General features: G+C 45.5%; 2 protein-coding genes across 5 annotated transcripts in view; both read left to right on the top strand.

The window, feature by feature from the left end:
* Tars3 (threonyl-tRNA synthetase 3) overlaps positions 1 to 10835 on the top strand; it is a 50598-nt gene extending 39763 nt beyond the window's left edge. The window contains exons 16-19 of the mRNA XM_087901570.1: positions 2102 to 2206; positions 7630 to 7702; positions 8661 to 8775; positions 9971 to 10835. Coding sequence (XP_087757696.1) covers positions 2102 to 2206; positions 7630 to 7702; positions 8661 to 8775; positions 9971 to 10119 — 442 coding nt within the window. The 3' untranslated portion in view covers positions 10120 to 10835. The remainder of the gene's footprint in view (positions 1 to 2101; positions 2207 to 7629; positions 7703 to 8660; positions 8776 to 9970) is intronic.
* A 1306-nt stretch (positions 10836 to 12141) lies between these two features.
* On the top strand, positions 12142 to 23695 carry Tm2d3 (TM2 domain containing 3). Of its 4 annotated transcripts, none has more exons than XM_048434773.3 (6): positions 12143 to 12259; positions 12490 to 12582; positions 13804 to 13961; positions 17540 to 17714; positions 18648 to 18723; positions 23375 to 23695. In XM_048434773.3, the coding sequence occupies exons 1-6, from the start codon at positions 12169 to 12171 to the stop codon at positions 23538 to 23540; spliced, it is 759 nt and encodes a 252-aa protein (XP_048290730.3). In that variant the 5' UTR covers positions 12143 to 12168; the 3' UTR covers positions 23541 to 23695. The 4 variants fall into 4 exon arrangements, with proteins under 4 accessions (XP_048290731.3, XP_048290730.3, XP_048290729.3 ...); XM_048434772.3 differs by having other exon boundaries at positions 13777 to 13961; XM_048434774.3 differs by lacking the exon at positions 12490 to 12582 and having other exon boundaries at positions 12142 to 12259.
* Positions 23696 to 24289: the final 594 nt, after the last annotated feature.

The raw sequence follows: 24289 nt of genomic DNA, 5'->3' as shown, positions 1-24289 counted from the left end.
CATTAGTTTGTTGAGAATATTTGAATGTGTATTCTTACAGGAAATTGGTCTGTAGCTTTGTTTTTTTTGTAGCAGCCTTGTTCAATCTCAGTATCTAAGAATGCTGGTCTTTTAAAACAAGTGGGGAAGTGTTCTGTTCTGTTCTGTTTTCTGGAAAGGACGAGGTAAATTTGGTGTTATTTCTCTTATAGATAATTGGTGGAGTTCCCACTGAAACTGCCCACAGTTATATGTTTCCCTTTAGGGGGAAATTACTGTCACATTTCAAATCCCATAATTTTCCTATCAGGGTTTCACTTGAGGGAGGAGTGGAGGGGAATTCAATCATCCAGGTAAGCCATCGTTCTAGGAGTGTGTGGAGGGTAAAACTAGGGGAGCATTGGTCCGTAGACAGATCAGGGTGGTGATGGTTAGAAGCAAGTGGCATCAGAGAGATGAACCAAATGGCAATGTTTTGTGAATTTTGGAGAAGGGACTGATGTGATTTTTGAAGTGTAGGGAGCAGGAGAGCGACGGATCACCATGACTTTTTATCTTAAGATATCAAGGGGGCTTACTACGGGAATACATGTTAACCTCTTGCACACAGCCTGGAGGAAGGGGTTTCTGTAAAACTCAGCAGTCATCCTATGAAATGATGCAAATAAATCTCCTAATTATGATAAGGAACATTTATCAGCAAACAACAGCATCTCCCCAGAACCAGGAAGGCAGTGAATATATTATCTGTTTTATTACTGCCCAGAATTGTCCCAGGAGTACAGACAGTTAAAGTTTTGTACAAGCTCTCATGTCCAAAATCCTGCAAATCAGGTGTCTAGGCCTCAGAACCAGTGACTCCAGAGCGCAATGTCCAGTCCACCTCCATGCATGTCAGCGATCATCTGCTGGGAGAAACAAGACAAAAGCATTTCAGAAGCAGTTGCATGGAGTGTCAAGGAGGATAGAGTGTGTGATATTTATATGGTGCTTCCATCATGAGATTGTATCAAAGGCAAGACAGGTACTTATGAGAAGGTTTGAACCACTTTATTGGAATGGGAAGAATCAACATGGCAGAGGTACTGGTTCTCTCCTAATTTACATACAAAGTCTAATTCACTGCGATTGTTTGGAGGGACTCAGCATTTCTAGGTTTGTGGGATAATGTAACTGTGTGAGCATAACTTTCTGTCACTAGTTGATGAGACAGAGAATGTTGGACACACGGAAGCCTTCACTGAGGCTAGCCTACGTCTCTTCCATTTCCCACACAGAACAGCCAAGAACATCTAGGAATATTCCATTATGTTCCATATGTGGCGTATGTGACATCTGCATAGGTCCACACAGAGTGAGCTCAGGCTGCTTCTGAGTGTCCCCTGCCCACACTGCTCTCTGGGATCTGCGCAGACTTCTGCCTGAGCATGCAGTGCCCATCAGCAGAAGTGTTCAGCAGTGACCGTGTCCAGCTTTGACACATGTGCACTGGGGTTAAGTGAGGATCTCTCTGTGTTTGTTTGTCTCGAGTGTGGTTTAGAAGTGCTAACTGGTATAATTTTGAGAAAAAAGTTTCTCAAAAGAACTTCTGTGTCATGGATTTTGCGTGCTGAATGAACCGAGCTTTGCATTCTGAGGGTGTGCACACAGGTCTTGGTGAGTCTTGCTTCATTGAAGTTGGCAGTCATAGTTTTTTTCCTATTGGGCAATGATGAACTGTAAAGTCCATGTCATGATAGTGTGTTGGTCTGTGAGGAAAAGTTGACTGGTGGACTTTTAAAGTATCAGAAGTATTTTGGAAAAATAAGGCTTACAGTGGGGGAGTGGATGCGGGGAGAATTGTCTGTGAGGGTATTTGTGAAGCTCAGAAAGGGCATGTGGGGTCAGTGCTGCTCAGCTTTTGTGTATTTGTGGTGTTCTCTGATAAAGTGACTTAAAAATAAATGAAGAAGGTTAGTGAGTAAGATAAAGTCTTGAGGAAAGCTGCCAATAAAAGCAATTTCCTAATGAATATACCAAAAAATAATAATAATAATAACAGACAACACTAAATATAGGATTAGGAGATAAACTTATTGCTGGCCTTAGGGAAATACCTAATGTGCATTTTTCATTTCTTTAGTAAGGATGGAGATGAGAAGAATAGGCCTGTGATCATTCACCGCGCCATCCTGGGCTCTGTGGAGAGGATGATAGCCATTCTCTCAGAGAACTACGGCGGGAAATGGTAGGTGACGTGGAGGGAAAGCTGGCGGCTCTCCTCCATCTTAGGTCTGAGCGGATTACGTTTCTGCCTCATAATTAGCAAGTATCCACACCACGAATGCAGAAGTCTTGTTCCATTTTCCATATTGGGAAATGGAAGAGCACAGGCAGACTGACATAAAACTGCACCATTGCCTTTTAAGGCCCGTGAAGTTGGGTGTCGAAGAGCTGTCCTTTCAGCTTTCCCAAGCCCACCAGAGCGTCAGTTCCATCTGGGAAACATGTCCTGTCTCCCACTGTCCCGTGTTCACCCGCCTGTTCCCGTGGGGGATCCCTGTGGCCAGTGACCGCAGAGGACAGCATGTGCATCTGGCCCTCATATGACACACACAGTACACCAGCACCAGGGTAGAGAAGCCACCCCAGCGGTACAGGCCCAGTAAGAAAAGGAAATGTTTTCACGTGCTGCAGCTTGGGGTCTCCTGGAAGGCAAGCTGGCCACAGGTGTGGTGAGTGAGTGCCATTCTGACCTCAAGGCCAAATCTGGAGAAGTAGTCAGATTGAAAATAGGCGACAGGTTTGCAGGATGTGTCACCATGGGGCACTGTGCTGGATGGCCTCATGCCAGCTAGACACAAGCTAGAGTCATCTGAGAGGAGAAAGTGCCTCTGTAGGATCTGGTCGTAGGGCATTTTCTTAATTAGTGATTGGTGGGGAAGGACCCAGCCCATTGTGGTGATCCTGGGTTCTATAATAAAGCAGATTGAGTTGAGCAAGCCAGTAGGCAGCTCCCCTTCATGGCCTCTGCATCAGCTCCTGCCCCTAAGTTCCTGCCCTGTTTGAGTTCCTGTCCTTCAGTGATGAACGTGATGTGGGTGTGAGCCACATAAACCCTCCTCCTCAGGCTGCTTTCGCCATGGTTTCCATCTCAGCAGCAGAACTAGGACAGCTCTGGTATTGCCCAGCAGAAGGCCTGCACTGCTGAGCTTTTGAATGTTCAAGAGGACCCAATCATTGGTTCATGAACTGTGGCCAACAGGAGAGTCATGGACTCTACCACATGAATGTGACCTCACTAGGTTCCGCATTGCTAAACTCTTCTGAGGAATCGACTCTCAGCAGTCCTAATCCAGGGGAGCAACAAGCTACATTGGGGCAAGTGGTTGTTCTGTGTCCCTTTCTTTATGCAAGGCCAGTGACGAGGATAGCGATTTCCTTAGAAAAGACGGCAGCTCTGGGTGTTGCTTTGTTCTGTTCTGCCAGCAGTGCCATGGAGCAACTTCTTAGAGAAGTGAGGGAGTGAGCCAGCATCATGGGACTCACTAAACCCCATGCTTAGAGGCAGCTGCCTTGCCAACAGCCACGGTAAGAGCTGGTACTAATATAACACACCCTGGGATGCTGCAATCCAGAAGGCACCAGCAGAACGCTAGCTCCTGTCTACTAATAGCTTAGTTCTGCCTTCAGAATCTGCTGTCTCCAGAGCTCTTGTCCCTGCAGCCACTGCAGTAGATGTTGGGTGCCATTGCCAGGGCCCCTGCCTCTGTTTCCTCCAAAAGTTCTGTGTCATTGCATCAGCCTTGCCAGGCGATGCTGCCTTCTTGGTGACACGGTCCCCAGGCAACATGCTGTGCTCATCTGACTGAGCAGTATAAGTAAGTGGGACATTCCTGAACTGAGCATCTTGCAAAGGTCCTGCGTACCTAGAAAGTCTATGTGTCCCCAATAACTCATCCAGAGCAATGTACTGTGATCTCCCAGAGCTTATAAACTATTACAGCTCTACAGAAGCCAAAGCGCAGGGAGGAATACACACGAATTAGCATGTTTATATTTCTAAATGGTTGGCTCTGGTTTAAACAGGTAGAAATAGGTAAAGTGATGTGTCTTGATTAGAATGGAATAGTGAAGTGGGTCAAAAGCTAAGGGAAGCTGGTGGGATGAGGACGTGCAGAAGGGGACAGAGGTGATTCTATGGAGTGGCTGGTCTCTGTCAGGGACAGCCACACTCCCCACACTTTGTGTATCAGCTTCAAATACCTGCCAGATTTTGATGAAAATGTCTCAGAAAATGAGATTCTCTGGGGCAGTAGGATGGGGTAGGGTGAGACCAGAGCATAGAAGTATGTGACTGAATATTAATAAAGTAGTGGCTGGGAAGTGTCCCCACCACACCATGATGAAGAAAAAGGTAACTGTGTCTCACAGCAAACATCGCCCTCTGTATTTTTTAAAACAGCATTGTATTTGGACACATTCATAGGTTTGCATGTGGTTGTAAGAGGGAGTGCAGAGAGATGTATAATTTACCCACTTTCCCCCAGTGGTTTCGTGTTGCAGAATTATACAGTAATCACAACCATGCATCAATGCTGCCAGCCCTGTCCTGATATTACCATTTCTTGTGTGGTCAGTTCAATGCATGGCTGTGTTTTGTTCCATAAGATTGTATCGCATGTAAACATGAAGTCATCACCACCAGTCATGGTCCTGAAGATGCCATCGTTTGTAACAAACACTCATGCTGACCTTTTATGGATACACATGCTCTATCCCACAGCAATCTACTAATCCAGCAACCGTACACCATTTTTTTCTCCACAATTCTGTCAGTTCAAGAATGTCACATAAATGGGTCGTGTAATATATCATTTTATGACTGGTTATTTTTCATTTGCTAGAAGTAAGAGCCGTCTTTATTCTGTCGGTTCACTGGGATTGTTCTAGGTGTTCCAAAGTGTGGTTGACCATGTTGGACGGTTCACCCACTGAAGAACAATTGGGACTTTCAGTCAGAGCTGTACTAAGTAAAGCTGCTGTGGCTGACAGTGTGAGGCACTGTGTAGTCACAAGGCTACAGTGTGCAGTGTGAGGCACTGTGTAGTCACAAGGTTACAGTGTGGAGGCACTGTGTAATCACAAGGCTACAGTGTGAGGCGTTGTGTAGTCACAAGGCTGTCAGTGTGAGGCGCTGTGTAATCACAAGGCTGTCAGTGTGAGGTTCTATGTAGTCACAAGACTCAGTGTGAGGCACTGTGTAGTCACAAGGATACAGTGTGCAGTGTGAGGCGCTGTGTAGTCACAAGACTGTCAGTGTGAGGTGCTGTGTAGTCACAAGGCTGCAGTGTGAGGTGCTGTGTAGTCACAAGACTACAGTGTGAGGTGCTGTGTAGTCACAAGGCTACAGTGTGAGGTGCTGTGTAGTCACAAGGCTACAGTGTGAGGTGCTGTGTAGTCACAAGGCTACAGTGTGAGGTGCTGTGTAGTCACAAGGCTACAGTGTGAGGTGCTGTGTAGTCACAAGGCTACAGTGTGAGGTGCTGTGTAGTCACAAGACTGTCAGTGTGAGGCACTGTGTAGTCACAAGGCTGTCAGTGTGAGGCGCTGTGTAGTCACAAGACTGTCAGTGTGAGGTGCTGTGTAGTCACAAGGCTACAGTGTGAGGTGCTATGTAGTCACAAGGCTACAGTGTGAGGTGCTGTGTAGTCACAAGGCTGTCAGTGTGAGGCACTGTGTAGTCACAAGGCTGTCAGTGTGAGGCGCTGTGTAGTCACAAGGCTACAGTGTGCAGTGTGAGGTGCTGTGTAGTCACAAGGCTACAGTGTGAGGTCCTGTGTAGTCACAAGGCTACAGTGTGAGGTGCTGTGTAGTCACAAGGCTGTCAGTGTGAGGTTCTATGTAGTCACAAGGCTACAGTGTGAGGTGCTTTGTAGTCACAAGGCTACAGTGTGAGGTGCTGTGTAGTCACAAGGCTGTCAGTGTGAGGTTCTATGTAGTCACAAGGCTACAGTGTGAGGTGCTTTGTAGTCACAAGGCTACAGTGTGAGGTGCTGTGTAGTCACAAGGCTACAGTGTGAGGTGCTGTGTAGTCACAAGGCTACAGTGTGAGGTGCTGTGTAGTCACAAGGCTACAGTGTGAGGTGCTGTGTAGTCACAAGGCTACAGTGTGAGGTGCTGTGTAGTCACAAGGCTACAGTGTGAGGTGCTGTGTAGTCACAAGACTGTCAGTGTGAGGCACTGTGTAGTCACAAGGCTGTCAGTGTGAGGCGCTGTGTAGTCACAAGACTGTCAGTGTGAGGTGCTGTGTAGTCACAAGACTACAGTGTGAGGTGCTTTGTAGTCACAAGGCTGTCAGTGTGAGGCGCTGTGTAGTCACAAGGCTGTCAGTGTGAGGCACTGTGTAGTCACAAGGCTGTCAGTGTGAGGCGCTGTGTAGTCACAAGACTGTCAGTGTGAGGTGCTGTGTAGTCACAAGACTACAGTGTGAGGTGCTTTGTAGTCACAAGGCTGTCAGTGTGAGGCGCTGTGTAGTCACAAGGCTACAGTGTGCAGTGTGAGGTGCTGTGTAGTCACAAGGCTACAGTGTGAGGTCCTGTGTAGTCACAAGGCTACAGTGTGAGGTGCTGTGTAGTCACAAGGCTGTCAGTGTGAGGTTCTATGTAGTCACAAGGCTACAGTGTGAGGTGCTTTGTAGTCACAAGGCTACAGTGTGAGGTGCTGTGTAGTCACAAGGCTACAGTGTGGAGGTGCTGTGTAGTCACAAGGCTACAGTGTGAGGCGCTGTGTAGTCACAAGGCTGTCAGTGTGAGGTGCTGTGTAGTCACAAGGCTACAGTGTGGAGGTGCTGTGTAGTCACAAGGCTACAGTGTGAGGTGCTGTGTAGTCACAAGGCTACAGTGTGAGGTGCTGTGTAGTCACAAGACTGTCAGTGTGAGGTGTTGTGTAGTCACAAGGCTGTCAGTGTGAGGCGCTGTGTAGTCACAAGACTGTCAGTGTGAGGCGCTGTGTAGTCACAAGGCTACAGTGTGAAATGCTGTGTAGTCACAAGGCTACAGTGTACAGTGTGAGGTGCTGTGTAGTCACAAGGCTGCTGTGGCTGTCAGTGTGAGGTGCTGTGTAGTCACAAGACTGTCAGTGTGAGGCGCTGTGTAGTCACAAGACTGTCAGTGTGAGGCGCTGTGTAGTCAGAAGGCTACAGTGTGAGGCGCTGTGTAGTCAGAAGGCTACAGTGTGAGGCGCTGTGTAGTCACAAGGCTACAGTGTGAGTCACTGTGTAGTCACAAGGCTGCTGTGGCTGTCAGTGTGAGGCGCTGTGTAGTCAGAAGGCTACAGTGTGAGTCGCTGTGTAGTCAGAAGGCTACAGTGTACAGTGTGAGGTGCTGTGTAGTCACAATGCTACAGTGTGCAGTGTGAGGTGCTGTGTAGTCACAAGGCTACTGGGATAAAGGCCTAGGAGTACAAGAATGTGTCCTCCTTCTTTTCCTCTCAAAATTCCTTTTCTGTCTACTCTGATGCCTCCCAGCTTAAAGTTTTGTTTGCTTCTTTGCCATTTTACCAATACCACTGTCTCATGAAGCTCACCTTGAGAAAGTGTTGATTACTTTTAACCACATAAGTGATCACTTTTAAATACCTTTAAACATACTTGTTTTATGTGTTTTTCAGGCCTCTCTGGTTGTCTCCTCGCCAGGTAATGGTCATCCCTGTAGGTCCAACTTGTGAAGATTACGCACTTCAGGTACGATGACAGAATGACAGACTTCAAAGTGTATAATAACTTGCCATGTACCGTGTAGGTTGGTGATTGAAGATAATGCCTACCTAGCATGTTTCTAACAGCCTGAGCTCTCAGTTGTGGGGAGCAATGTGTGAATTATGTCTGTGGAGCTGCATCAGTCCTCTTCTTATGTTTTTGAGCCCTTGACACTTGCTCTTTCCTACATGTCTTTATTGGGAAAAGAAACCTTATTATCTGCGGTTCACAACAACGGATATTCCTCATCTTATTTAGGGTAGAGGTCTGGGAGCAGCTTTTAAATTTTTAAAAAATGGTTATTTGAACTTTTTTTTTAAAGACAGGATCTCTCTATGTAGCCCTTGCTGTCCTGAAACATAGACAAGGCTAGCCTCGAACTCACAGAGATCCTCCTGCCTCTGCCTCCTGAGTGCTGGGATTAAAGTCATATACCATCACACCTGGCTCATTTATTTTCTATGTATGAGTGTTTCCCTGCCTGTCTGTATGTGCACCATATTTGTGTCTGGTGCCTAAAAAGTTTAGAAGAGGCTCCCAGAGCCCCTGGAACTAGCGGGGATGGGGGCTGAGCCATGATGTATGTTCTGAGAACCAAGCCCACATCCTCTGCAAGAGCAATTCTTACTTTTGACTGCTGAGCCCCTAGCTGGTTGTTTCTAGTGTGGCATCTTGTGAGGCTGCAGCTAAGGACACAGGCACCATGAGCCTGTATGATCTCAGGCTGTTGGAATGCCCTCCAGAGCAAGGGGTCTGAGAGTGAAGTGGCAGGCTTTGACAACCTAGATTCAGTAGTAACACGCCCTCCCTTCCAAGCCTTTCTGAGTCACAGACAAAGTCTGAACAAAGTGGCAGTCGCTGTGCAGGGTATGAGGAGATGGGAAACGGGGCTGCTGTGGTGTCTGGCTATGATGTAATGACAGAAATACCCTCCTTCTTCTAGGTGTCCAAGGAATGTTTTGAAGAAGGCTTTATGGCCGATGTGGACTTAGATGACAGCTGTACATTAAATAAGAAGATACGGAACGCACAACTGGCTCAGTATAATTTTATTTTGGGTAATTTAAGTCCACTTTTTCAGATACTCTGCTTGGGGTTTTACTTAAGGAAAATAAAAAGGAGGGAAATGGTGTAACTACTTATCACAAGTTGACTGTTGATGGTAGTGCACAAGGAAGTGTCCTGCAGCTTCACGCCGAGCCCATGGTGCAGCGTCACTCGCTCCACGTGGGGTCCGTGGCGTGGCGTTGCTAGCGACAGTTAATGTTTAAGCCCAAATGGAGATAGGCACCCAGATTATTTCTTCAGTGGAATTGCACTACTTCTACCCGACCCCAACACAAAGCCCAGATGCTCCCCCTTGGTTTTCTGGTTTATTAGAAAGCTTGAGTTAAGTTATGTGTAGAAAAGACTCAAATTTTAAATTATCAAAAGAAAAGATGAATAAGTAGCATTCCGAGAGATATGTAATTGGGTGTAATCCAAAATATGGCTTTAAAAAAAGAAATAAATGAAAATTAGCAATGATATCAAGAGAAACTGAAATTGCTATGCCTATTCATATAGGCATAGTATGGATGTGACTGAAAGCTAAAAGGTTGTGTAGCAGAAAGAAAAAAAAGTGCCCAGAGTTGTTCTGCCAACAGTTGTTCACTGGCAATGTTTGCCTTGTATTGTAAATCTCATATTAGCAGATTGGAAAGGTACCAGAGTAACTAATGACCAGAAAGGTGGAATTAATAACCACGCTGTGGAAAGAGTAACTGGGAACGCAGCCCTCACTAGGACCGTGTCTCTCCATTTCTGTTTCCTGCTTTGCTCTGATCCTTTACACTTTATTCCACTTACCAGTCTCTTCTTTCTATGTGGCAGGAAACTTGAATGCATGTTCCTGCATCCACTCACTATATTGGTCACTAGAGAGAGCAGGCTTTCCCCTACATTCTAGAAAATTCTGGTTGACTTGCCTGGATCCAACCACTCCGTGTTTCCTTGGCATCATCAAATAGGGTAGGAAGAACCAGATGTTGGTAAAAGCTCCCTTCCCATTTGTGTCCTCAAGTAGACAGGAGAAGGGCTTAGACACCATCCCCTCCCTTCAAGACACTTAACTATTGAGGGAGACCCTAATGTTCCCTAGACTGTAATTTAGTAAGTAATATTGAGGGGAAACTCAGGTATGTATCAAAATGACTGTTAACTGTAGGTGAATCATTAATTTTAAAAATGTTTATTTCATTTTCTTTTCTACAGTGGTTGGTGAAAAAGAAAAGATAAATAACGCAGTAAATGTTCGAACAAGAGACAACAAAATTCATGGAGAAATTTCACTAGCTTCTGTCATTGAAAAATTGAAGAACCTAAAAAAATCACGCACTTTAAATGCTGAGGAAGACTTTTGAAGTCTGTTCCTTGTACTTCTACATTTTCCTAACCACTTAAGATATTAGTACTTCTCAGAACCTTGGGGTCACTGGTAGGCCACTAATGAATTCACCTAATGGGCAATGATTATTTGATATATACAAATTTTTAATTCATTGTGTTCTGAGACTAAACAGAAGAAGTTGGAAAAACTCAAAGAGATCAAAACTTCAGAGACCTCACTGGTAAAATGGTATTCATTCAAAGAGGAAAACACTAGTGAGAATTATCAAAAGTTTTCTTTCTTTTTTTTTTTTTCAAAAGACACACTTCCAGGCTGGGGGGCTGTAGTTTATAACTAGAGCATCTGCCTTGCATGTATGAAGCCCTGGGCTCAGTCCCCAGCAGCTACCGCCTCTTACCAAACAACGAAAATAGATTTTAAATAAAAGCCCATGGGGAGGGGGTCTTATTTTCTAATACACACGTCTCAGGTATTTTTAGGGCTCTTTTACTAAAGTTCACACTGAAACTTCACGTCCAAAGTCAGAATCATTAGATCATTTAGCCAGCAATGGCAGGAGAAGCACTAATATTGTGTTAGTGGCAAAGGACTATGGACCTCAAATTTCGTGGAATTTGTTATTTGCATTGTAGATTAAGAGCTGCAATTTTAATGCTTCTAAATCATAATTCTTTATCATTAGAAAAAAATAAAGTCCCAAATAAAATACATCACATGGTGTTTCGAGAACCTCTGCAGTGTGTGTGCCGGTTACATTGCTTTCCTAGGGCTGAATTACTGCTTTCATGGGGTGTTTCACTGCTTTGCTGAATCAAGTGTATTGCTGACTTTTTTATTTTTTAATGAGATAGGGTCTCAACTATCTAGTCCTGGCTGGTCTGGAACTCACAGAGATTTACCTGTCTGTACCCCTGGACTGTATCTGATATTTTTAAAATTATTATTATTCTGTGTTTATGACTGTTTTGTCTGCCTGTATGTCTGTGCACTACAGAGGCAAGGAGAGGGTACCAGGTCCCTGGTGATGTGTGGGTGCAGAGAATCGAACCTAGGTCTTCTGTAAGAGTTGCCAGTGCTCTTGAATGCCAAATCATCGCTCCACCCCCATATTTCTGATTTTAACTGAAAGAACTTAATTAGGTTCCAAACTTTACTGTCTTGGAACCTAATTAAAATAGCTTTATGCCAAAGAGAATTTAGTTAAGGATTTATTTCAGTAGGTGCTGCAGAATTCAAATTAGATGCAGAAAGAAATCTGTCTTTGACATAGTAGTCATTTAACTTCCTGGGAAAACTAAGAATGAACCATCAGTTAGTGTCATAGATGAGACCAGTGTGACGATGTAGAGTGCATTTGTCGAATGCCAGACACCATTTTATGTACGTTTTCACTTATCAAATGTACAAGTGGGGGAATGGGGTGTTTGAGGACCCCAAAGTGCATGTCAACAAAATACAGGCATAGAAAAGAGAGGCATGTCAACAGCTTATCCTGTGATTTGCATGATGGAAACAGTGCAGATCGCCAAGGTCAGCTCCCCTCCTCACTGTTGGTGGTCTCTTGATTGGACAGCGTTGGGACTCTCCTCTTGCATGAAAATCCCACACCCTTGGCTCTTGTCCCAGACCCCTGAGGCTTGACCTGCTTTTCCCAGTCTCAGAGGAACTGTTGTAAGAACCGCATGTTCCCCCCAAAGTTAGACTGGGTGAAACCCAACGCAGGAGTCCTGGGTCCTGGAGCCTGGGACCCCAGCCACCTGACCCTCTTGGAGCTACTTTCCTAGCTGCATGGATCAACTGAAATAAAATGAGTTAACATCATCACCGCCCTCTCCCAGACTCCCAGTGGAAAGAGAGGGACGTCTCCTCAAAGGGTGTGAGGGCGGCTCAGCTCCTAGCCACCTCCAGCCGCTGGCTACCCAACTTCAGAGTTGGGACCGGGCAATGGCCACAGGCGGAGCCCAGCAGCAATGCGCCTGCGGGCCACGCCCTGCCACGCCCCCTTCGGCGCACCCCCCCAGTCCCGCCTACTGGCCCGGAAGTGCGCACGCGCACCGGCAAGATGGAGGCTGCGGCGGAGCCGCTGAGGTCTGTCCGTCTCCTGTCCCGCGTGCTGCTCTTCCTGTCCCAGTGCTACGTTCTGTCGGGCGACGGTGAGTTCAAGGTCGGGGACCGCAGCGGGCAACCTGGTGGCACCAGTAGCGCGGAAGGCCGGCGACAGACGACCGGGCGCCACAGCCCTCCGGGCCGCGGTAACCCAAAACCCAAGTCGTCCCGGTCGTTTCCGTTTCATGAACCATTATGTGCCCTGCGCAGCCCCTACCTGTTAAGCACATAAACCAAGGCTACCATATCCCAGGATAACATGTTTCTCTAATTGTAGGATCCTTAAATTTAGAGCATTCGCAGCCGCTGGCTCAGGCAGTAAAGGATCCGGGCCCAACAGGCATATTCACAGTAGTTCCCAGGGCAGCAGGTACTAGACATTTTCTATTCTAGTAAATGTGCATATTTCCCTGGAGTAGGTTTTCCCCACTCTCTCTGTTTCCGATAAGCATTTCTTTACTCTACGAAGTCACCTTTTGGTTTTGGCTATTTGATGTGTTGTTGTTGTTGTTTAGATATGTAAATGAAGGGCAGAGGGCTGCTTTCAGTTAGACAGGTTTGCTGTTTGATTCCTTTTTGAAGCCTGACTCACCTCTTAATCCAGCACCACACTCCTCATTTCCGTTTATTTATTATTGCCTATTATTTATTTATTATTGCCTATTATTATTTCCCAATTCCTTACCACTGTTGTTTTCCCTTGAATGAAAAAAGAGTCTACAATGCCTCCTTAATGCTGTGCGATACACAGCGATTAGAAGGGTCGGATAAATCCGTGGTTATAAACTTGGTGGGGTCGTGCTATCGGGAGCTTGAGGAAGTTACCCCCTTAGGGCCTTTCTTTCCTCAGTTTCTCTGGCAGCCACTGTAGCTAGCCAGACCTATGGCCATTTCAGTTTTGTTATTTGAACCAGCCAGTCACATGGAGGTAGAAACATGAGGGGTAATGATAATTTTATAGAATTGGCCACTTTAGGCCAGCTTTCAAGTGCTTCTGTTTTGCTAAATAGATGCTGGCTCTGTAGGTTCTTCTCTTTGGAGTTCCATTATTTCAATGACTCAGCCTTGAAGCTGACAGAGGTATTTCAGCGATTCTTATTTGGGCATACATACTAATAACAGTATTTTCTAGAATTGAGTGTCAGTGGCTTCATTTTTCTATCAGTAAATTCTGATGAAAAGGACATTGAAGAGATGTGTGTTCTGATTCCGGTTCTGTCAAATACTTCCTCTGGGGTTTTGCACAGACTCTGCCTTGTCCAAGCTTTAGTTTTTCCCCTGTGCCTGTAGCTGCTGAGTCAAACTTGGACCCAGCACTTTGCTGGCATTGTATATCAATGAGCACTTTCGGTTTTCATAGCCACTTGGGAGGCAGGGATGGAGTGCTTTTTGCTAATATCACCAACCAGGGTACCAGGTCCTAGCTAGCTGGTGACAGAACCCCTCCTAGATTGGTGGGTGTCCCAGACCCGAAGTCTGTGCTGTTTGAATTCCAGTACATGTGTCCTGGCTAATGATTAGTCTCTCCACTGTTTTTCGCTATTCTTCTCATCACTATTCCTAGAGAATAAGATGTTCTCTCACCTCACAGAAAGTACTGAAATCCCCCCTTACATGATGAAGTGTCCAAGCAATGGTTTGTGTAGCCGCCTTCCTGCAGACTGTATAGACTGTGCGACCAATTTCTCCTGTACTTACGGGAAGCCTGTCACTTTTGACTGTACCGTGAGACCTTCTGTTACCTGCATTGTAAGTATTGCAGTTTACTTATTCCAACTGCGTGGAGTATCGCATTAAAAATGTGGCTTACACTGGTCAGACGCGGGCCGGGGATATCTAGAAATGATTGGATTATGGTCTTTTGTGACTGCAGTGCAAAGTTTTTTTTAAGTCTTGCATTTGGTTCTAGGAGTATATCTCAGTGGTAGAACATATCTTTAGTATGCATGAGGCCCTGCCCTCAACAATCCCTGACCTACTGCCATTTTTTTTTTCCAAAATATGAAGATCTTGGGCTGAGAGGCTAGAGGCTAGCTCAGTTGGTACGGTACTGGCTGTGCAAGGATGAAGACTGGAGTTTGGTACCTACCGCCACTGTAAAAGTCTAGGAATGGCTGTACGCACCCATAATCCCACAATCTGTGTGCGCTGGAGAGACAGACAGGACCTTGAGGGCTGACTGTTCCTTTTAGCTGAACTAGCACTGGATGTTGACTTGGTCAGTAAAGCGGTTGCTGTGCCTACCTAAGGACCTGAGTACGGAACTCTAGTTCAGTAAAGAGCTATCAGGGAAGACACTGGATGGATGTCAGTCTGTCTTCCACATGCAGATGCACATACGCACACACATGAGAGCACATACATAGCGCACACACACTGAAAGAAGCATGATTATAAATAAAACCTTCCACTTCCTTCCATACTGGGTTTCCCTGTTTGGGTTATGTTAACAGGTGGACTGGGTGTTCTTGGGGGGCAGCGTTGCTCTATGGGATTGGGAGTGTTAGTTTCCTAGCCTAAGTCCTTCACGAGCTCATGTGTAGTGTGTAGTGAGAACTAGTGTACAGAGGGATGGTAATGTCTTTTTTACCCCAGGTGAACTTGCAAAGGGATTTCTCTCGTCAGTGATGGGGATGCAGCACAGTACTGTGACCAGTGCCCTGTTAGGGACTTCCCACTTAGATAAAGCCATATCCATGACTAGGCCAAGTCAGAGCGAAGCAAAGTTTATTAAAGTAGAAATATGTGATGTGCGTAATTTAGACTTAAGAATGAGGAGAAGGGGAGAGAGAGAGAGAGAGAGAGAGAGAGAGAGAGAAGAAAAGGACACTGCATACTCCAAGTCAGACTCCTGGTTTCTCAGGAAAGAGCTGAGCTCAGGTGTCTTCACAGTGGCTGTAACTTTCTAAGTTATGTTATTTAAAGGCTGTAATTTAAAAAATTTAAAGGATCTCCTGCTTAAAATTTAAATGAAAAGTATGACCTGGTTTACTTAGTTTTCCTAAAGCACAACCTTAGAAATGAAATTGCAGAGGTTTCGTGGAAGGTGCTGTTTAGGGCTCGAGGTGAAAGAGGAGCCCTAATACAGGTGCAGCCAAGGCTCCAGACGTTCTGGCCCGGAGTGAGTACTGGCCTTGTCTTAGAGAAGGAAGCATTGCCCCTGTGGACAGTTTTGGTTTTATGAGTTGTCTTGACATTTTTAACTATCAGCCTGCGGGAAACATAAACTAGATTTCAGAGCACGGAACTTCATTCCCTTCCCGTGTTCTCGTATGTTTTCCTTCTTTCTATCCGGTCTCTTTCTTGGTGGTATAGAGAGGGGTTGAGTAGGTGCATGGCATACCTGGTAGCTCCCTGGGCAAGTAAGGGAGCAAACCTTCCAGGTAGATGGAAAGATCAGGTGTGGTCTTTGTTGAGAGACACCGAGCTCTGGGCCCAGTCTGGTCCTTATGTAAGCAAAGCACATGGCCCCTCCTCAGTGCTAAGGTGTCCTCACTCTCTCCTGACTCAGTCTTTCTGGGGTTGTTACTTATGCTCCATGAGCACTTGTCATGTCAACCAGAATGCAGTTCACCTGAGAGCCACATGGTGGCAGTCACGCAGAGCTCTCTGTATCCTGTTTCTTCTGAGCCTGAGGTGCTACAGTATGATAGAAAGCACACAGCTCCTCCTCCTCTCCTCCTCTAGCTCCTCCTCCTCCTCCTCTTGCTCCTTCATCTCCTCTTGCTCTTCCTCCTCTTCCTCTTGCTCCTCCTCCTCCTCTTGCTCCTCCTCTTGCTCCTCCTCCTCCTCTTGCTCCTCCTCCTTCTCTTGCTCTTCTTCCTCTTGCTCTTCCTCCTCCTCTTGCTCCTCCTCCTCCTCTTGCTCCTCCTCTTGCTCTTCCTCCTCCTCTTCCTCCTCCTCGTCGTGCCCTTCCTCCTCCTCTTGCTCTTCCTCCTCCTCTTGCTCCTCCTCCTCGTCATGCTCCTTCTCCTCTTGCTCTTCCTCCTCCTTTTGCTCTTCCTCCTCCTCCTCTTGCTCTTCCTCCTCCTCTTGCTCTTCCTCCTCTTTCTTTCTTCAATTTTTTTTCCAGCGTATGGGTGTTTTGCCTGCATGCATATCTGTGCAGCCACATGCCTCTGATACCCTCGGAACCAGAAGAGGGCAAGGAATCCTCTAGAACTGGAATTAGAGATGGTTGTGAGCCGCCATGTGGGTTCTGGGAATGAAACCTGGGTTCTCTGGAAGAACAGTCAGTGTTCTTGGGGGGGTGTCTTTTTTAATTGGAAAAAGAAAAAGTTTTCTTACAATATATTCTGATCATGCTCTCTCTCAGATTCTTCCCAACTCTGTACCCACCCAACTCCACACCCTTTTTTTCCTGTCTTATAAACACAAGCAAACAGAAACTCAAGAAGCTTACATACATACACACACAATGCACACATACAAAATTAGAAACCAGAATATACAAACAAAAGACCAATAAGACAAAAAAATGTCCAAACCAAGCTATCTGAGACAAAAAGTCTACAAAAATACCATTGAGTCTGTTTTGTGATTTTGTGTTGGCCAACATCTACTCCTGGACCTGGTACCTACCCTGTATTGTAGTTAATGTGCCCAAGGAGATGCCGTTGGAGAGGAGTAATTTTTCCTTTGAAGATGGGTACCAGTTATAGATAGTTTCTTGGTTAGGGGTGGGAGCCGTCCACTCCCCACTCTCAGCATTGGAACCCTGTTTGCAGTCATTCTTAACCACTAAGCCATTTCTTCAGACTCTTATATAAAAATATGAATATACATTATTTAAAGGTTAACAAAAGTGGTGAAATACCACACTGAAATAACACTTTCTGGATGTTGAGACAGGGTGGCCTTAGTTGTATTAGAACTCACTGCATAGACGAGGCTGGCCTTAAACTCAGAGATCTACCTGCCTCTGCCTCCGAGGTATTTATTGGGGTTAAAAGGGGTTTTCCTTTTTTCTTTCTTTTATTGTTTTTGTTTTGTTTTGTTTTCAAGAAGGAGGGTCTCACTATATAACTCTGGCTATCCTGGAATTCACTATGTAGACCAGGCTGGCCCTGAAGTCACAGAGATCCACCTGCCTCTGCCTCCTAAGTGCGGGGTTAAAAATAGGCACCACCACACCCAGTCCATAGCCATTTTCCTATAAGTAACCTATATAGATTTTTCCCCCCTTGATGCTACTTAACCTGTTTCCTTTACTTACTGCTAGGTCCTAAATATAAATGTTTTAGAAATTTGGTGTCATGTGACTGTAGTCTGTTGATGTTCTAACAGCCCCATATTGTAACAGATTCACTTTGTGCTCTGGTCCTTAGGATCAAGACCTCAAACCCCAGAGGAACTTTATCATCAACATGACTTGCAGGTTTTGCTGGCAGCTTCCCGAAACAGACTATGAGTGTACCAATTCCACCAGCTGCATGACAGTGGCCTGTCCTCGGCAGCGCTATCTTGCTAACTGCACGGTGCGAGACCACATTCATTGCTTGGGTAAGGAGCAGAGTCTGAGGGAACTGTGAGCAAACTTTCTCAGGTCTAAGACAAATTGAAGCTCACTGGCATTAGCTGCCATCAGTGCAGATGGACTGTTATCTGCCTGAGGTAACAGGTTCTCCCTTTGCTCCACCTTTGCAGAGATGACTCATCTTCTGAACTTATACCCTGCTTCCTTTCAGGAGAGTGTCTGCCTCGTAACCTTGTGTGTGTGTGTGTGTGTGTGTGTGTGTGTGTGTGTGTGTGTGTGTGTGTTGGGGGGCGGGGGTCACCTGGAGGCCTGGAATTGGAATTGGTATTGTGTGCCTTTCGTGATTGCTCTCCACTCTGTTGAGGGGGGGTCCCTCACTGAGTCCAGAGTGCACCAATTCCAGCCCTGACTGGTCAGCTGACCCAGGCCTTTCCTGTCCCTGACTCCTCAGTGCTAGAATTGTGTGCCTGCCCAGCTTATCTGTGAGCTCTGGAGATGCAAACCCTGGTTCCCATGCTTGCACGCATGCACTTCTAACATGCACTCGAGTCAGAGTGGGAGTTCCTTTCAGAACCAGCCCGTTCTGCCTGTGTTTTTATTGTTTTTCTATTCTGGATTCATATAGACAAAGGCATTTTCTTTTAAAACCCAAGTTTGGCTTTTCATATTTAGGTCTATGATCCTTCTGGAATTCATTTGATAGATGATTTAAGATGGATTCAGTTTTATATTTATCTCCACATGGTTAGCCCTAAGTTAACTAATGTAGGCACTGCATTTTTTCATTAAATGACAAGAATTTTGTTTTATGTCGTTATATTGTTTGACATAGTAAATATTTTTGTAAAAAGATTTTAACTTCTTTCATATTCTAAATTACAATACCAATGTTCATAAGTCTCTGTGAGAGTGGTATTTTATGTACCCATGGTTTTGTTTTGTTTTTGTTTTTGTGTAAGGTAACCGGACTTTCCCAAAACTGCTGTATTGCAACTGGACCGGAGGCTATAAGTGGTCAACTGCTCTGGCTCTGAGGTACGCTTTGGTCCTGCTGAGTTTAAATGCTCCTAGGGTGTCTTTGGGGTCTGTGGAATCTTCTAAACATCATACTCAGCCAGTCTGGTCTTCACCTGAGCCTCCCACTTAGGGTAGGTAGATGCTAAGAGACCAGAGTGGAACAGTCGCTGGAGCTCTGTGGACCTGAGCAGCGTTGGCTGCCCGCCCTCCACTTGCCTCCCACCCCCCGAAATGTGATTTGCTGGAACTACTGTTACACGCTCTTAGAGACAACCAGGGTTTCACAGCCTGCAGCCACCTGAGTCCCTAAAATGCTGCAGACTGTTTGATACAGGTCTGTAATGCGTATTGTCAGTGATTTACTATAGACAGTAGAAGTGTGCCCAAACTGAAAACTAGAAAAATAAAGAAAAAACTTTTAATTTGAACATTTTTGTTTTGCTGTGTGTGTGTATATATACATGAGTAAGTGTGTATGAGTGCTTGCCCAGCATACGTATGGAGGCCAGCAAACAATCTTGTGGAGTTGATTCTCTCCTTCCCCGTCTGCTTTGGTTCTGGGGGTGAGACCTGGGACCAGGCTTTTGATGCAAGCACCTATACCTACTAAGCCATCTAATTGGCCCAAAACAAAAAATATTTTAAATTACCTATAATTTTCCTGTCTAGAAATTGTATACCTATAACTCTTGCATAAAAATGAGTGGGTATTCGGGAGAGATGGATGATTCAGTATGTGGAGTGCTTGCTGCACAGGCATGAGAGCCTGAGTTCAGATCCCAGCAGCCCCTGCAGCAGTGCATGCTGGGTCCAGTGGTTCCCAGAGGCTGGGTGAGCTTTGGGTGCAGTCAGGTGTTGACCGAGGTTTCTGTCCCACCCAGTCCTGCAGTCATTCAGTCCCAAAGAAACACACAGTGGCCTACATTAATTATAAACTGGTTGGCCTATTAGCTCAGACTTCTTATTAACTCTTATAACTTATATTAGCCCATAATTCTTGGCTGTGTTAGCCACATGGCTGTAACTTTATGGCAAGGTGGTCACATCTTGCTTGCTCTGTGTCTGGGTGACAGCTGCAGACTGACTCTTTCCTCGTCCCAGAATTCTCGTCGCCCCACCTCTACTTCTGCCTGGCTACTGGCCAATCAGCATTTATTTAAAATACAAGTGACAGGGTACAGACCATTGTCCCACAGTACTTACCCCCCCACCCTGTTTTTTTTAAGCAAGAACTCTGAATCTGATCTCGTTTGTTTAGCTTTTCTACTGACCATTATCCATAACAACTTGTAACCAGTATTCTAAACAAAGACAAGCATACATAATCCACTTTTGGGAATGTGAGCATAGTTTTCCAGGATGCTTTCTGCTGCTTGGGGGCACTGATAATCTTTCGGGGATCTAAAGAAAATTTAGAATTATGATCAAGTCCTAACTGGAGTGTCCTGTGAGGCTTGATCATCTCAGGCAGCAGTCTTGAATCTGTTCTGGATGTAGAACTGAGACATGGAGGCCACTCCTCCTACTGAAGATTCCTCAGGGGATCTTCCTTGGTCTAACCTGATTTTTCTTAATGCAGAAGGAATCCACAGTCCCTCATTTCTTGTGAAAACAAAAACCTCTTCTCCAAAGTAGCATATCTTTCGACTTCAACTTTATGGTCAATTCATTTTCAAAATATGTATGTTGGATTAATTCAGCAGCATTTGTAGTCAAATGTCTTTTAGCAGCTGTTGCTCCTTCCTTAGCAGTCATGCAATTCAAAGACAACACAACAGCATCCAGACTCTCTGTGTATTTTTCATCTTTATGTGGTTTTATTTTAAACTCTATTTCTTTTACTTTTATTTTATAATTTTTGGCTTTTTGAGACAGGGTTTCTCTGTATCTCTGGCTGTCCTGGAACTAAGTCTTGTAGACCAGGCTGTCCTTGAACTCACAGAGATCTGCCTGCCTCTGCCTCCCAAGTGTTGGGATTAAAGGTGTGTGCCACCACACCCAAGTACTCTCTTTTTTTTCTTTTTTTATTTTAAGAACTTTAACCTTTTTCTTTTCTCTCCCAAGCCCACATATATACTTTTAAACATACTGTAAATCATTTAGAGTTTTTTTTTTTTTTTGGTCTGAATCTATCTTTACTGTATATATCTTATTTTCTGACCACATGAGTCTTTAATTTGATAAACAATATGGCTAGAATTAAAGCCATGGGTTTGATGGCTGGATCCATCCCATTCCTTAGCTTTCTGAGCATCTAGCATCATGGTGGAGGTACTGGCCGGAGCCATGTTTATTGCTACAACTCTATGGCGTTTCCAGGTCCCTGCCACCACCAAAAAGCATGCGGTCAGCTTTTCATCAACACCATTTAAGTGTTTCGTGGCAGCTAAAGCTGAGTCAGGAGGCCTCTCTTAAATGAGAGCTCTTGCCTCTAGGAAGCAGAGCCCACCTGGGAAAGTGCTGCTGTCAAGAAGCTGGGCTTAACTCTATTCTTTTCTACTAGAGTAACTTCCCACGCTCTCTCAGGCTTTTAAGTGGATTTGGTCAGCCCCATGTTGGCACACCATTTTGTTGACTGAGGTCTCTGTCCCACCCGGTCCTGTAGTCATTCAGTTCCAAAGAAATACACAGAGATCTACCTTAATTATAAACTGGTTGGCCTATTAACTCAGGCTTCTTATTAACTCTTATAACTTATATTAACCCATAATTCTTGTGTATGTTAGCCACATGGCTTGGTACCTTTATGGCAAGGCAGTTAGATCTTACTTGCTCTGTGTCTGGGTGATGACTGCAGACTGACTCTTTCCTCTTCCCAGAATTCTCATCACCCTGCCTCTACTTCCTGCCTGGTTGCCCGCCTATAGTCAGGTGATGAGGTGATTAATAAGAGAGCAAGGCAGCTCGGGTGAGCCAATGGCCCCACTCTGCACACGCACATATACCACACACTGCATGCACAGAAGGAAAGGAAATACACTTGTGTATTATTAAACTTTCAACAGTGTCTGAAAGAAGTATACCGGCTCTTCCCATGGAAGGAGAAACCAGGAGGGACTTCAGTGAAGTGATGTTGGAAAGTTAGACCCTGAACATCTGAAGTCTTAGGCCCGAGACCCCAAGGCCTGTAGTGTGTGACACTAGGCAGGGTTCCCCTTCCATCTGCTGTTGACATTTTGGGCCAAATTCTTTGTCTTGGGGCTGTCCTGTGCCTACTGGGATGCCTGCTGGCCTACTGATAGGCTACTACTAATTGTCAGTTTTGGTAATCAGAATCTCTGCAGATGTTGCCGAAGGTCCCCCTTGGTGGCAACAGTGCCTCTGTTTTAGGATCTAGGAAAGAGAAGGACCCTGTCTGGGAAAGGGGATAATTGAAAACTAAAAGAAGACTCCATGGTGGAGCTCAGAAACACGAGTACGATCCAGTAACTGTCTTGTCCGTCGGCTTTGTCTGCAGTGGCTGAAATTAAAATTCATGGCTGACTTTCAAATTGCTCTGTTCATTCATTTTGCTTTTTGAGATAGGTTCTTACCATGTAGTTCTGGCTGGCCTGGAACTTAGATGTCATCCAGACAGGCCTCAACCTCACAATGATCCTATCTCAGCCTCTAAGCACTGGAGTTACAGGTGTGAGCCACCAGGCCTGGTGAAACAACAAACCAGATCTCATCTTAATTTGAAGCAGTGTGGTCTGACAGAAAGATTGCAGTGACAGCATTCCCACGACACCCTCACCTGGGGTCCCTTCCACTGTCAGCATTCACACCGCACGCTGCACTGAACAGCTGACTGGAATTGTCAGCGCTTTTTGTCACAGCTCAGCATAGGCTTTTCAGAATGTTCACCCTGAAGATAAGATGTCTGCAGTTTTGCTCCAGAATGCTCTTGGTTCCTCAACCCCTCAGATACCAAAGTCATGGGCACTCCAGGTCCCCTTTATCAAGTAGTATAGTACTTGTCCAGGCGCATGCACCTCCCATCCTGAGATGGCCCGTGCCATCCAGTGTAAATGCTGTCATTTGCCGTTTAGGGTGTAATGACAGGACAAGGTTGTGCTTGCTCAGTCCAGATGCAGACTTTTTCTCTTAAGTATTCCATTCAGTTGGCTGAGATGCAGAAGCTTCCTTTGGATACAGGCTGCTCTGCACCGGGGGAGGGTGTAGGACCCCAGCAGAGTTGGCCATGGGTGGGTGCCTGCTGGGGCTGGCCCACGGGCTCCCCTCCTTTGCACTGTTCTGTGTGCTTGAGCTTCTCCCTTGTATTCCAGCTTGTTAGATCTTAGAATGTAAAGGAACTTTAAGACTCCCTCTCTAGGGAGAAGTAACTAAGGTCAGGTGACTTGATCCCAGTCTGCTAGGTATGTCAAGTGCCTCGAGACTCAGTTTCTGACTCCACACCAGCACTGCAAGCTGGGTCCCCACAGTGAGGAAGCATTGGATTTCAACAAAGCTAAAAATTGTGTGTTTCCTGATGTTCCTCTGCTACCAAGAATCGAGCCCAGGGTGTCACACATGCTGAATTCTTTGTTTATTTTTGCCTTCTTGTCCGTGATTATTTGGTGTTGTATATGTGTAATCATGAGGGAGATCCTCTCGGACCCTTTCCTACCGTGGTGCTAACTACCTGACTGCACCTACGGAGTCAGGACTGTTCTGTTTTTCTCTGCAGCATCACCCTTGGGGGATTTGGAGCAGATCGCTTCTACCTGGGCCAGTGGCGTGAAGGCCTCGGCAAGCTCTTCAGCTTCGGTGGCCTGGGAATATGGACGCTAATCGATGTCTTGCTGATTGGAGTTGGCTATGTGGGACCGGCGGATGGCTCTTTGTACATTTAACTGTGGATCTGCACTTCAGAGAGCAGCAGATGGACAAGTCCTTTGTGTGGAAATGGACGTGGTGTGAGAGGTATATTTATGTTTTTAATGTACAGCATCTGTACTTGGCTTGCCTTGATGAAGGTAAAATAAAGAAATGGAATACTGAACCATGACTACCTAGAGTCTATTTTTTTATTTGCCTGAAATCCTTTTTTGTTTTGTTTTGTTTCTGTGGAAAAACAAAACAAAACAAAAACCTTCCTCTTAAAGCCAGTGGAAACAAAATGGTGGAAACCCACTGTTGAAAGTCATACTGTGTCCCTTTATCTCTCACCTTCAGTCCTTCAGCTTCATCCATCAGGAGTGGGGTGGGTTATTCTGTCAGCTAAAGATCTTCCCACAGACTTCCATCATCTGTAAGTCACTAATGGAGCGCCATCGAGTGTGACCTGACTGCAGAGAAATAGTTATGTTGAGTTTGTCATGTTGGATTCTGTCAGCGTCATGAACAGTTGCAAAAGTACTGAAAATTAATGAAAATGCAGACCACTTTATATCCAGAACAGCTTTCTGTGTGCTTCCTGTGCTGAAATGTTGAATTAGTATCTTAGCTTGCTTGTAGAAGTATAGCGTTGGTTTTCCCCCCAGCACACCCCTTCATTCTAACAGGTGGTCGTAGTTATCTGGATCACTGACACAGTGGAAGTGTTTTTTTTTAAACATGGACTTCTCTGTGGCAAGGAGTTTTGAATGTTTGCAGATCTATT

Source organism: Myodes glareolus, chromosome 24, assembly GCF_982192425.1.
Source record: "Myodes glareolus chromosome 24, mMyoGla1.1, whole genome shotgun sequence".
NCBI classification, from domain to species: domain Eukaryota; kingdom Metazoa; phylum Chordata; class Mammalia; order Rodentia; family Cricetidae; genus Myodes; species Myodes glareolus.
Note: the sequence above shows the minus strand (reverse complement) of the source record. Positions and strands in the feature narration are given on the sequence as shown.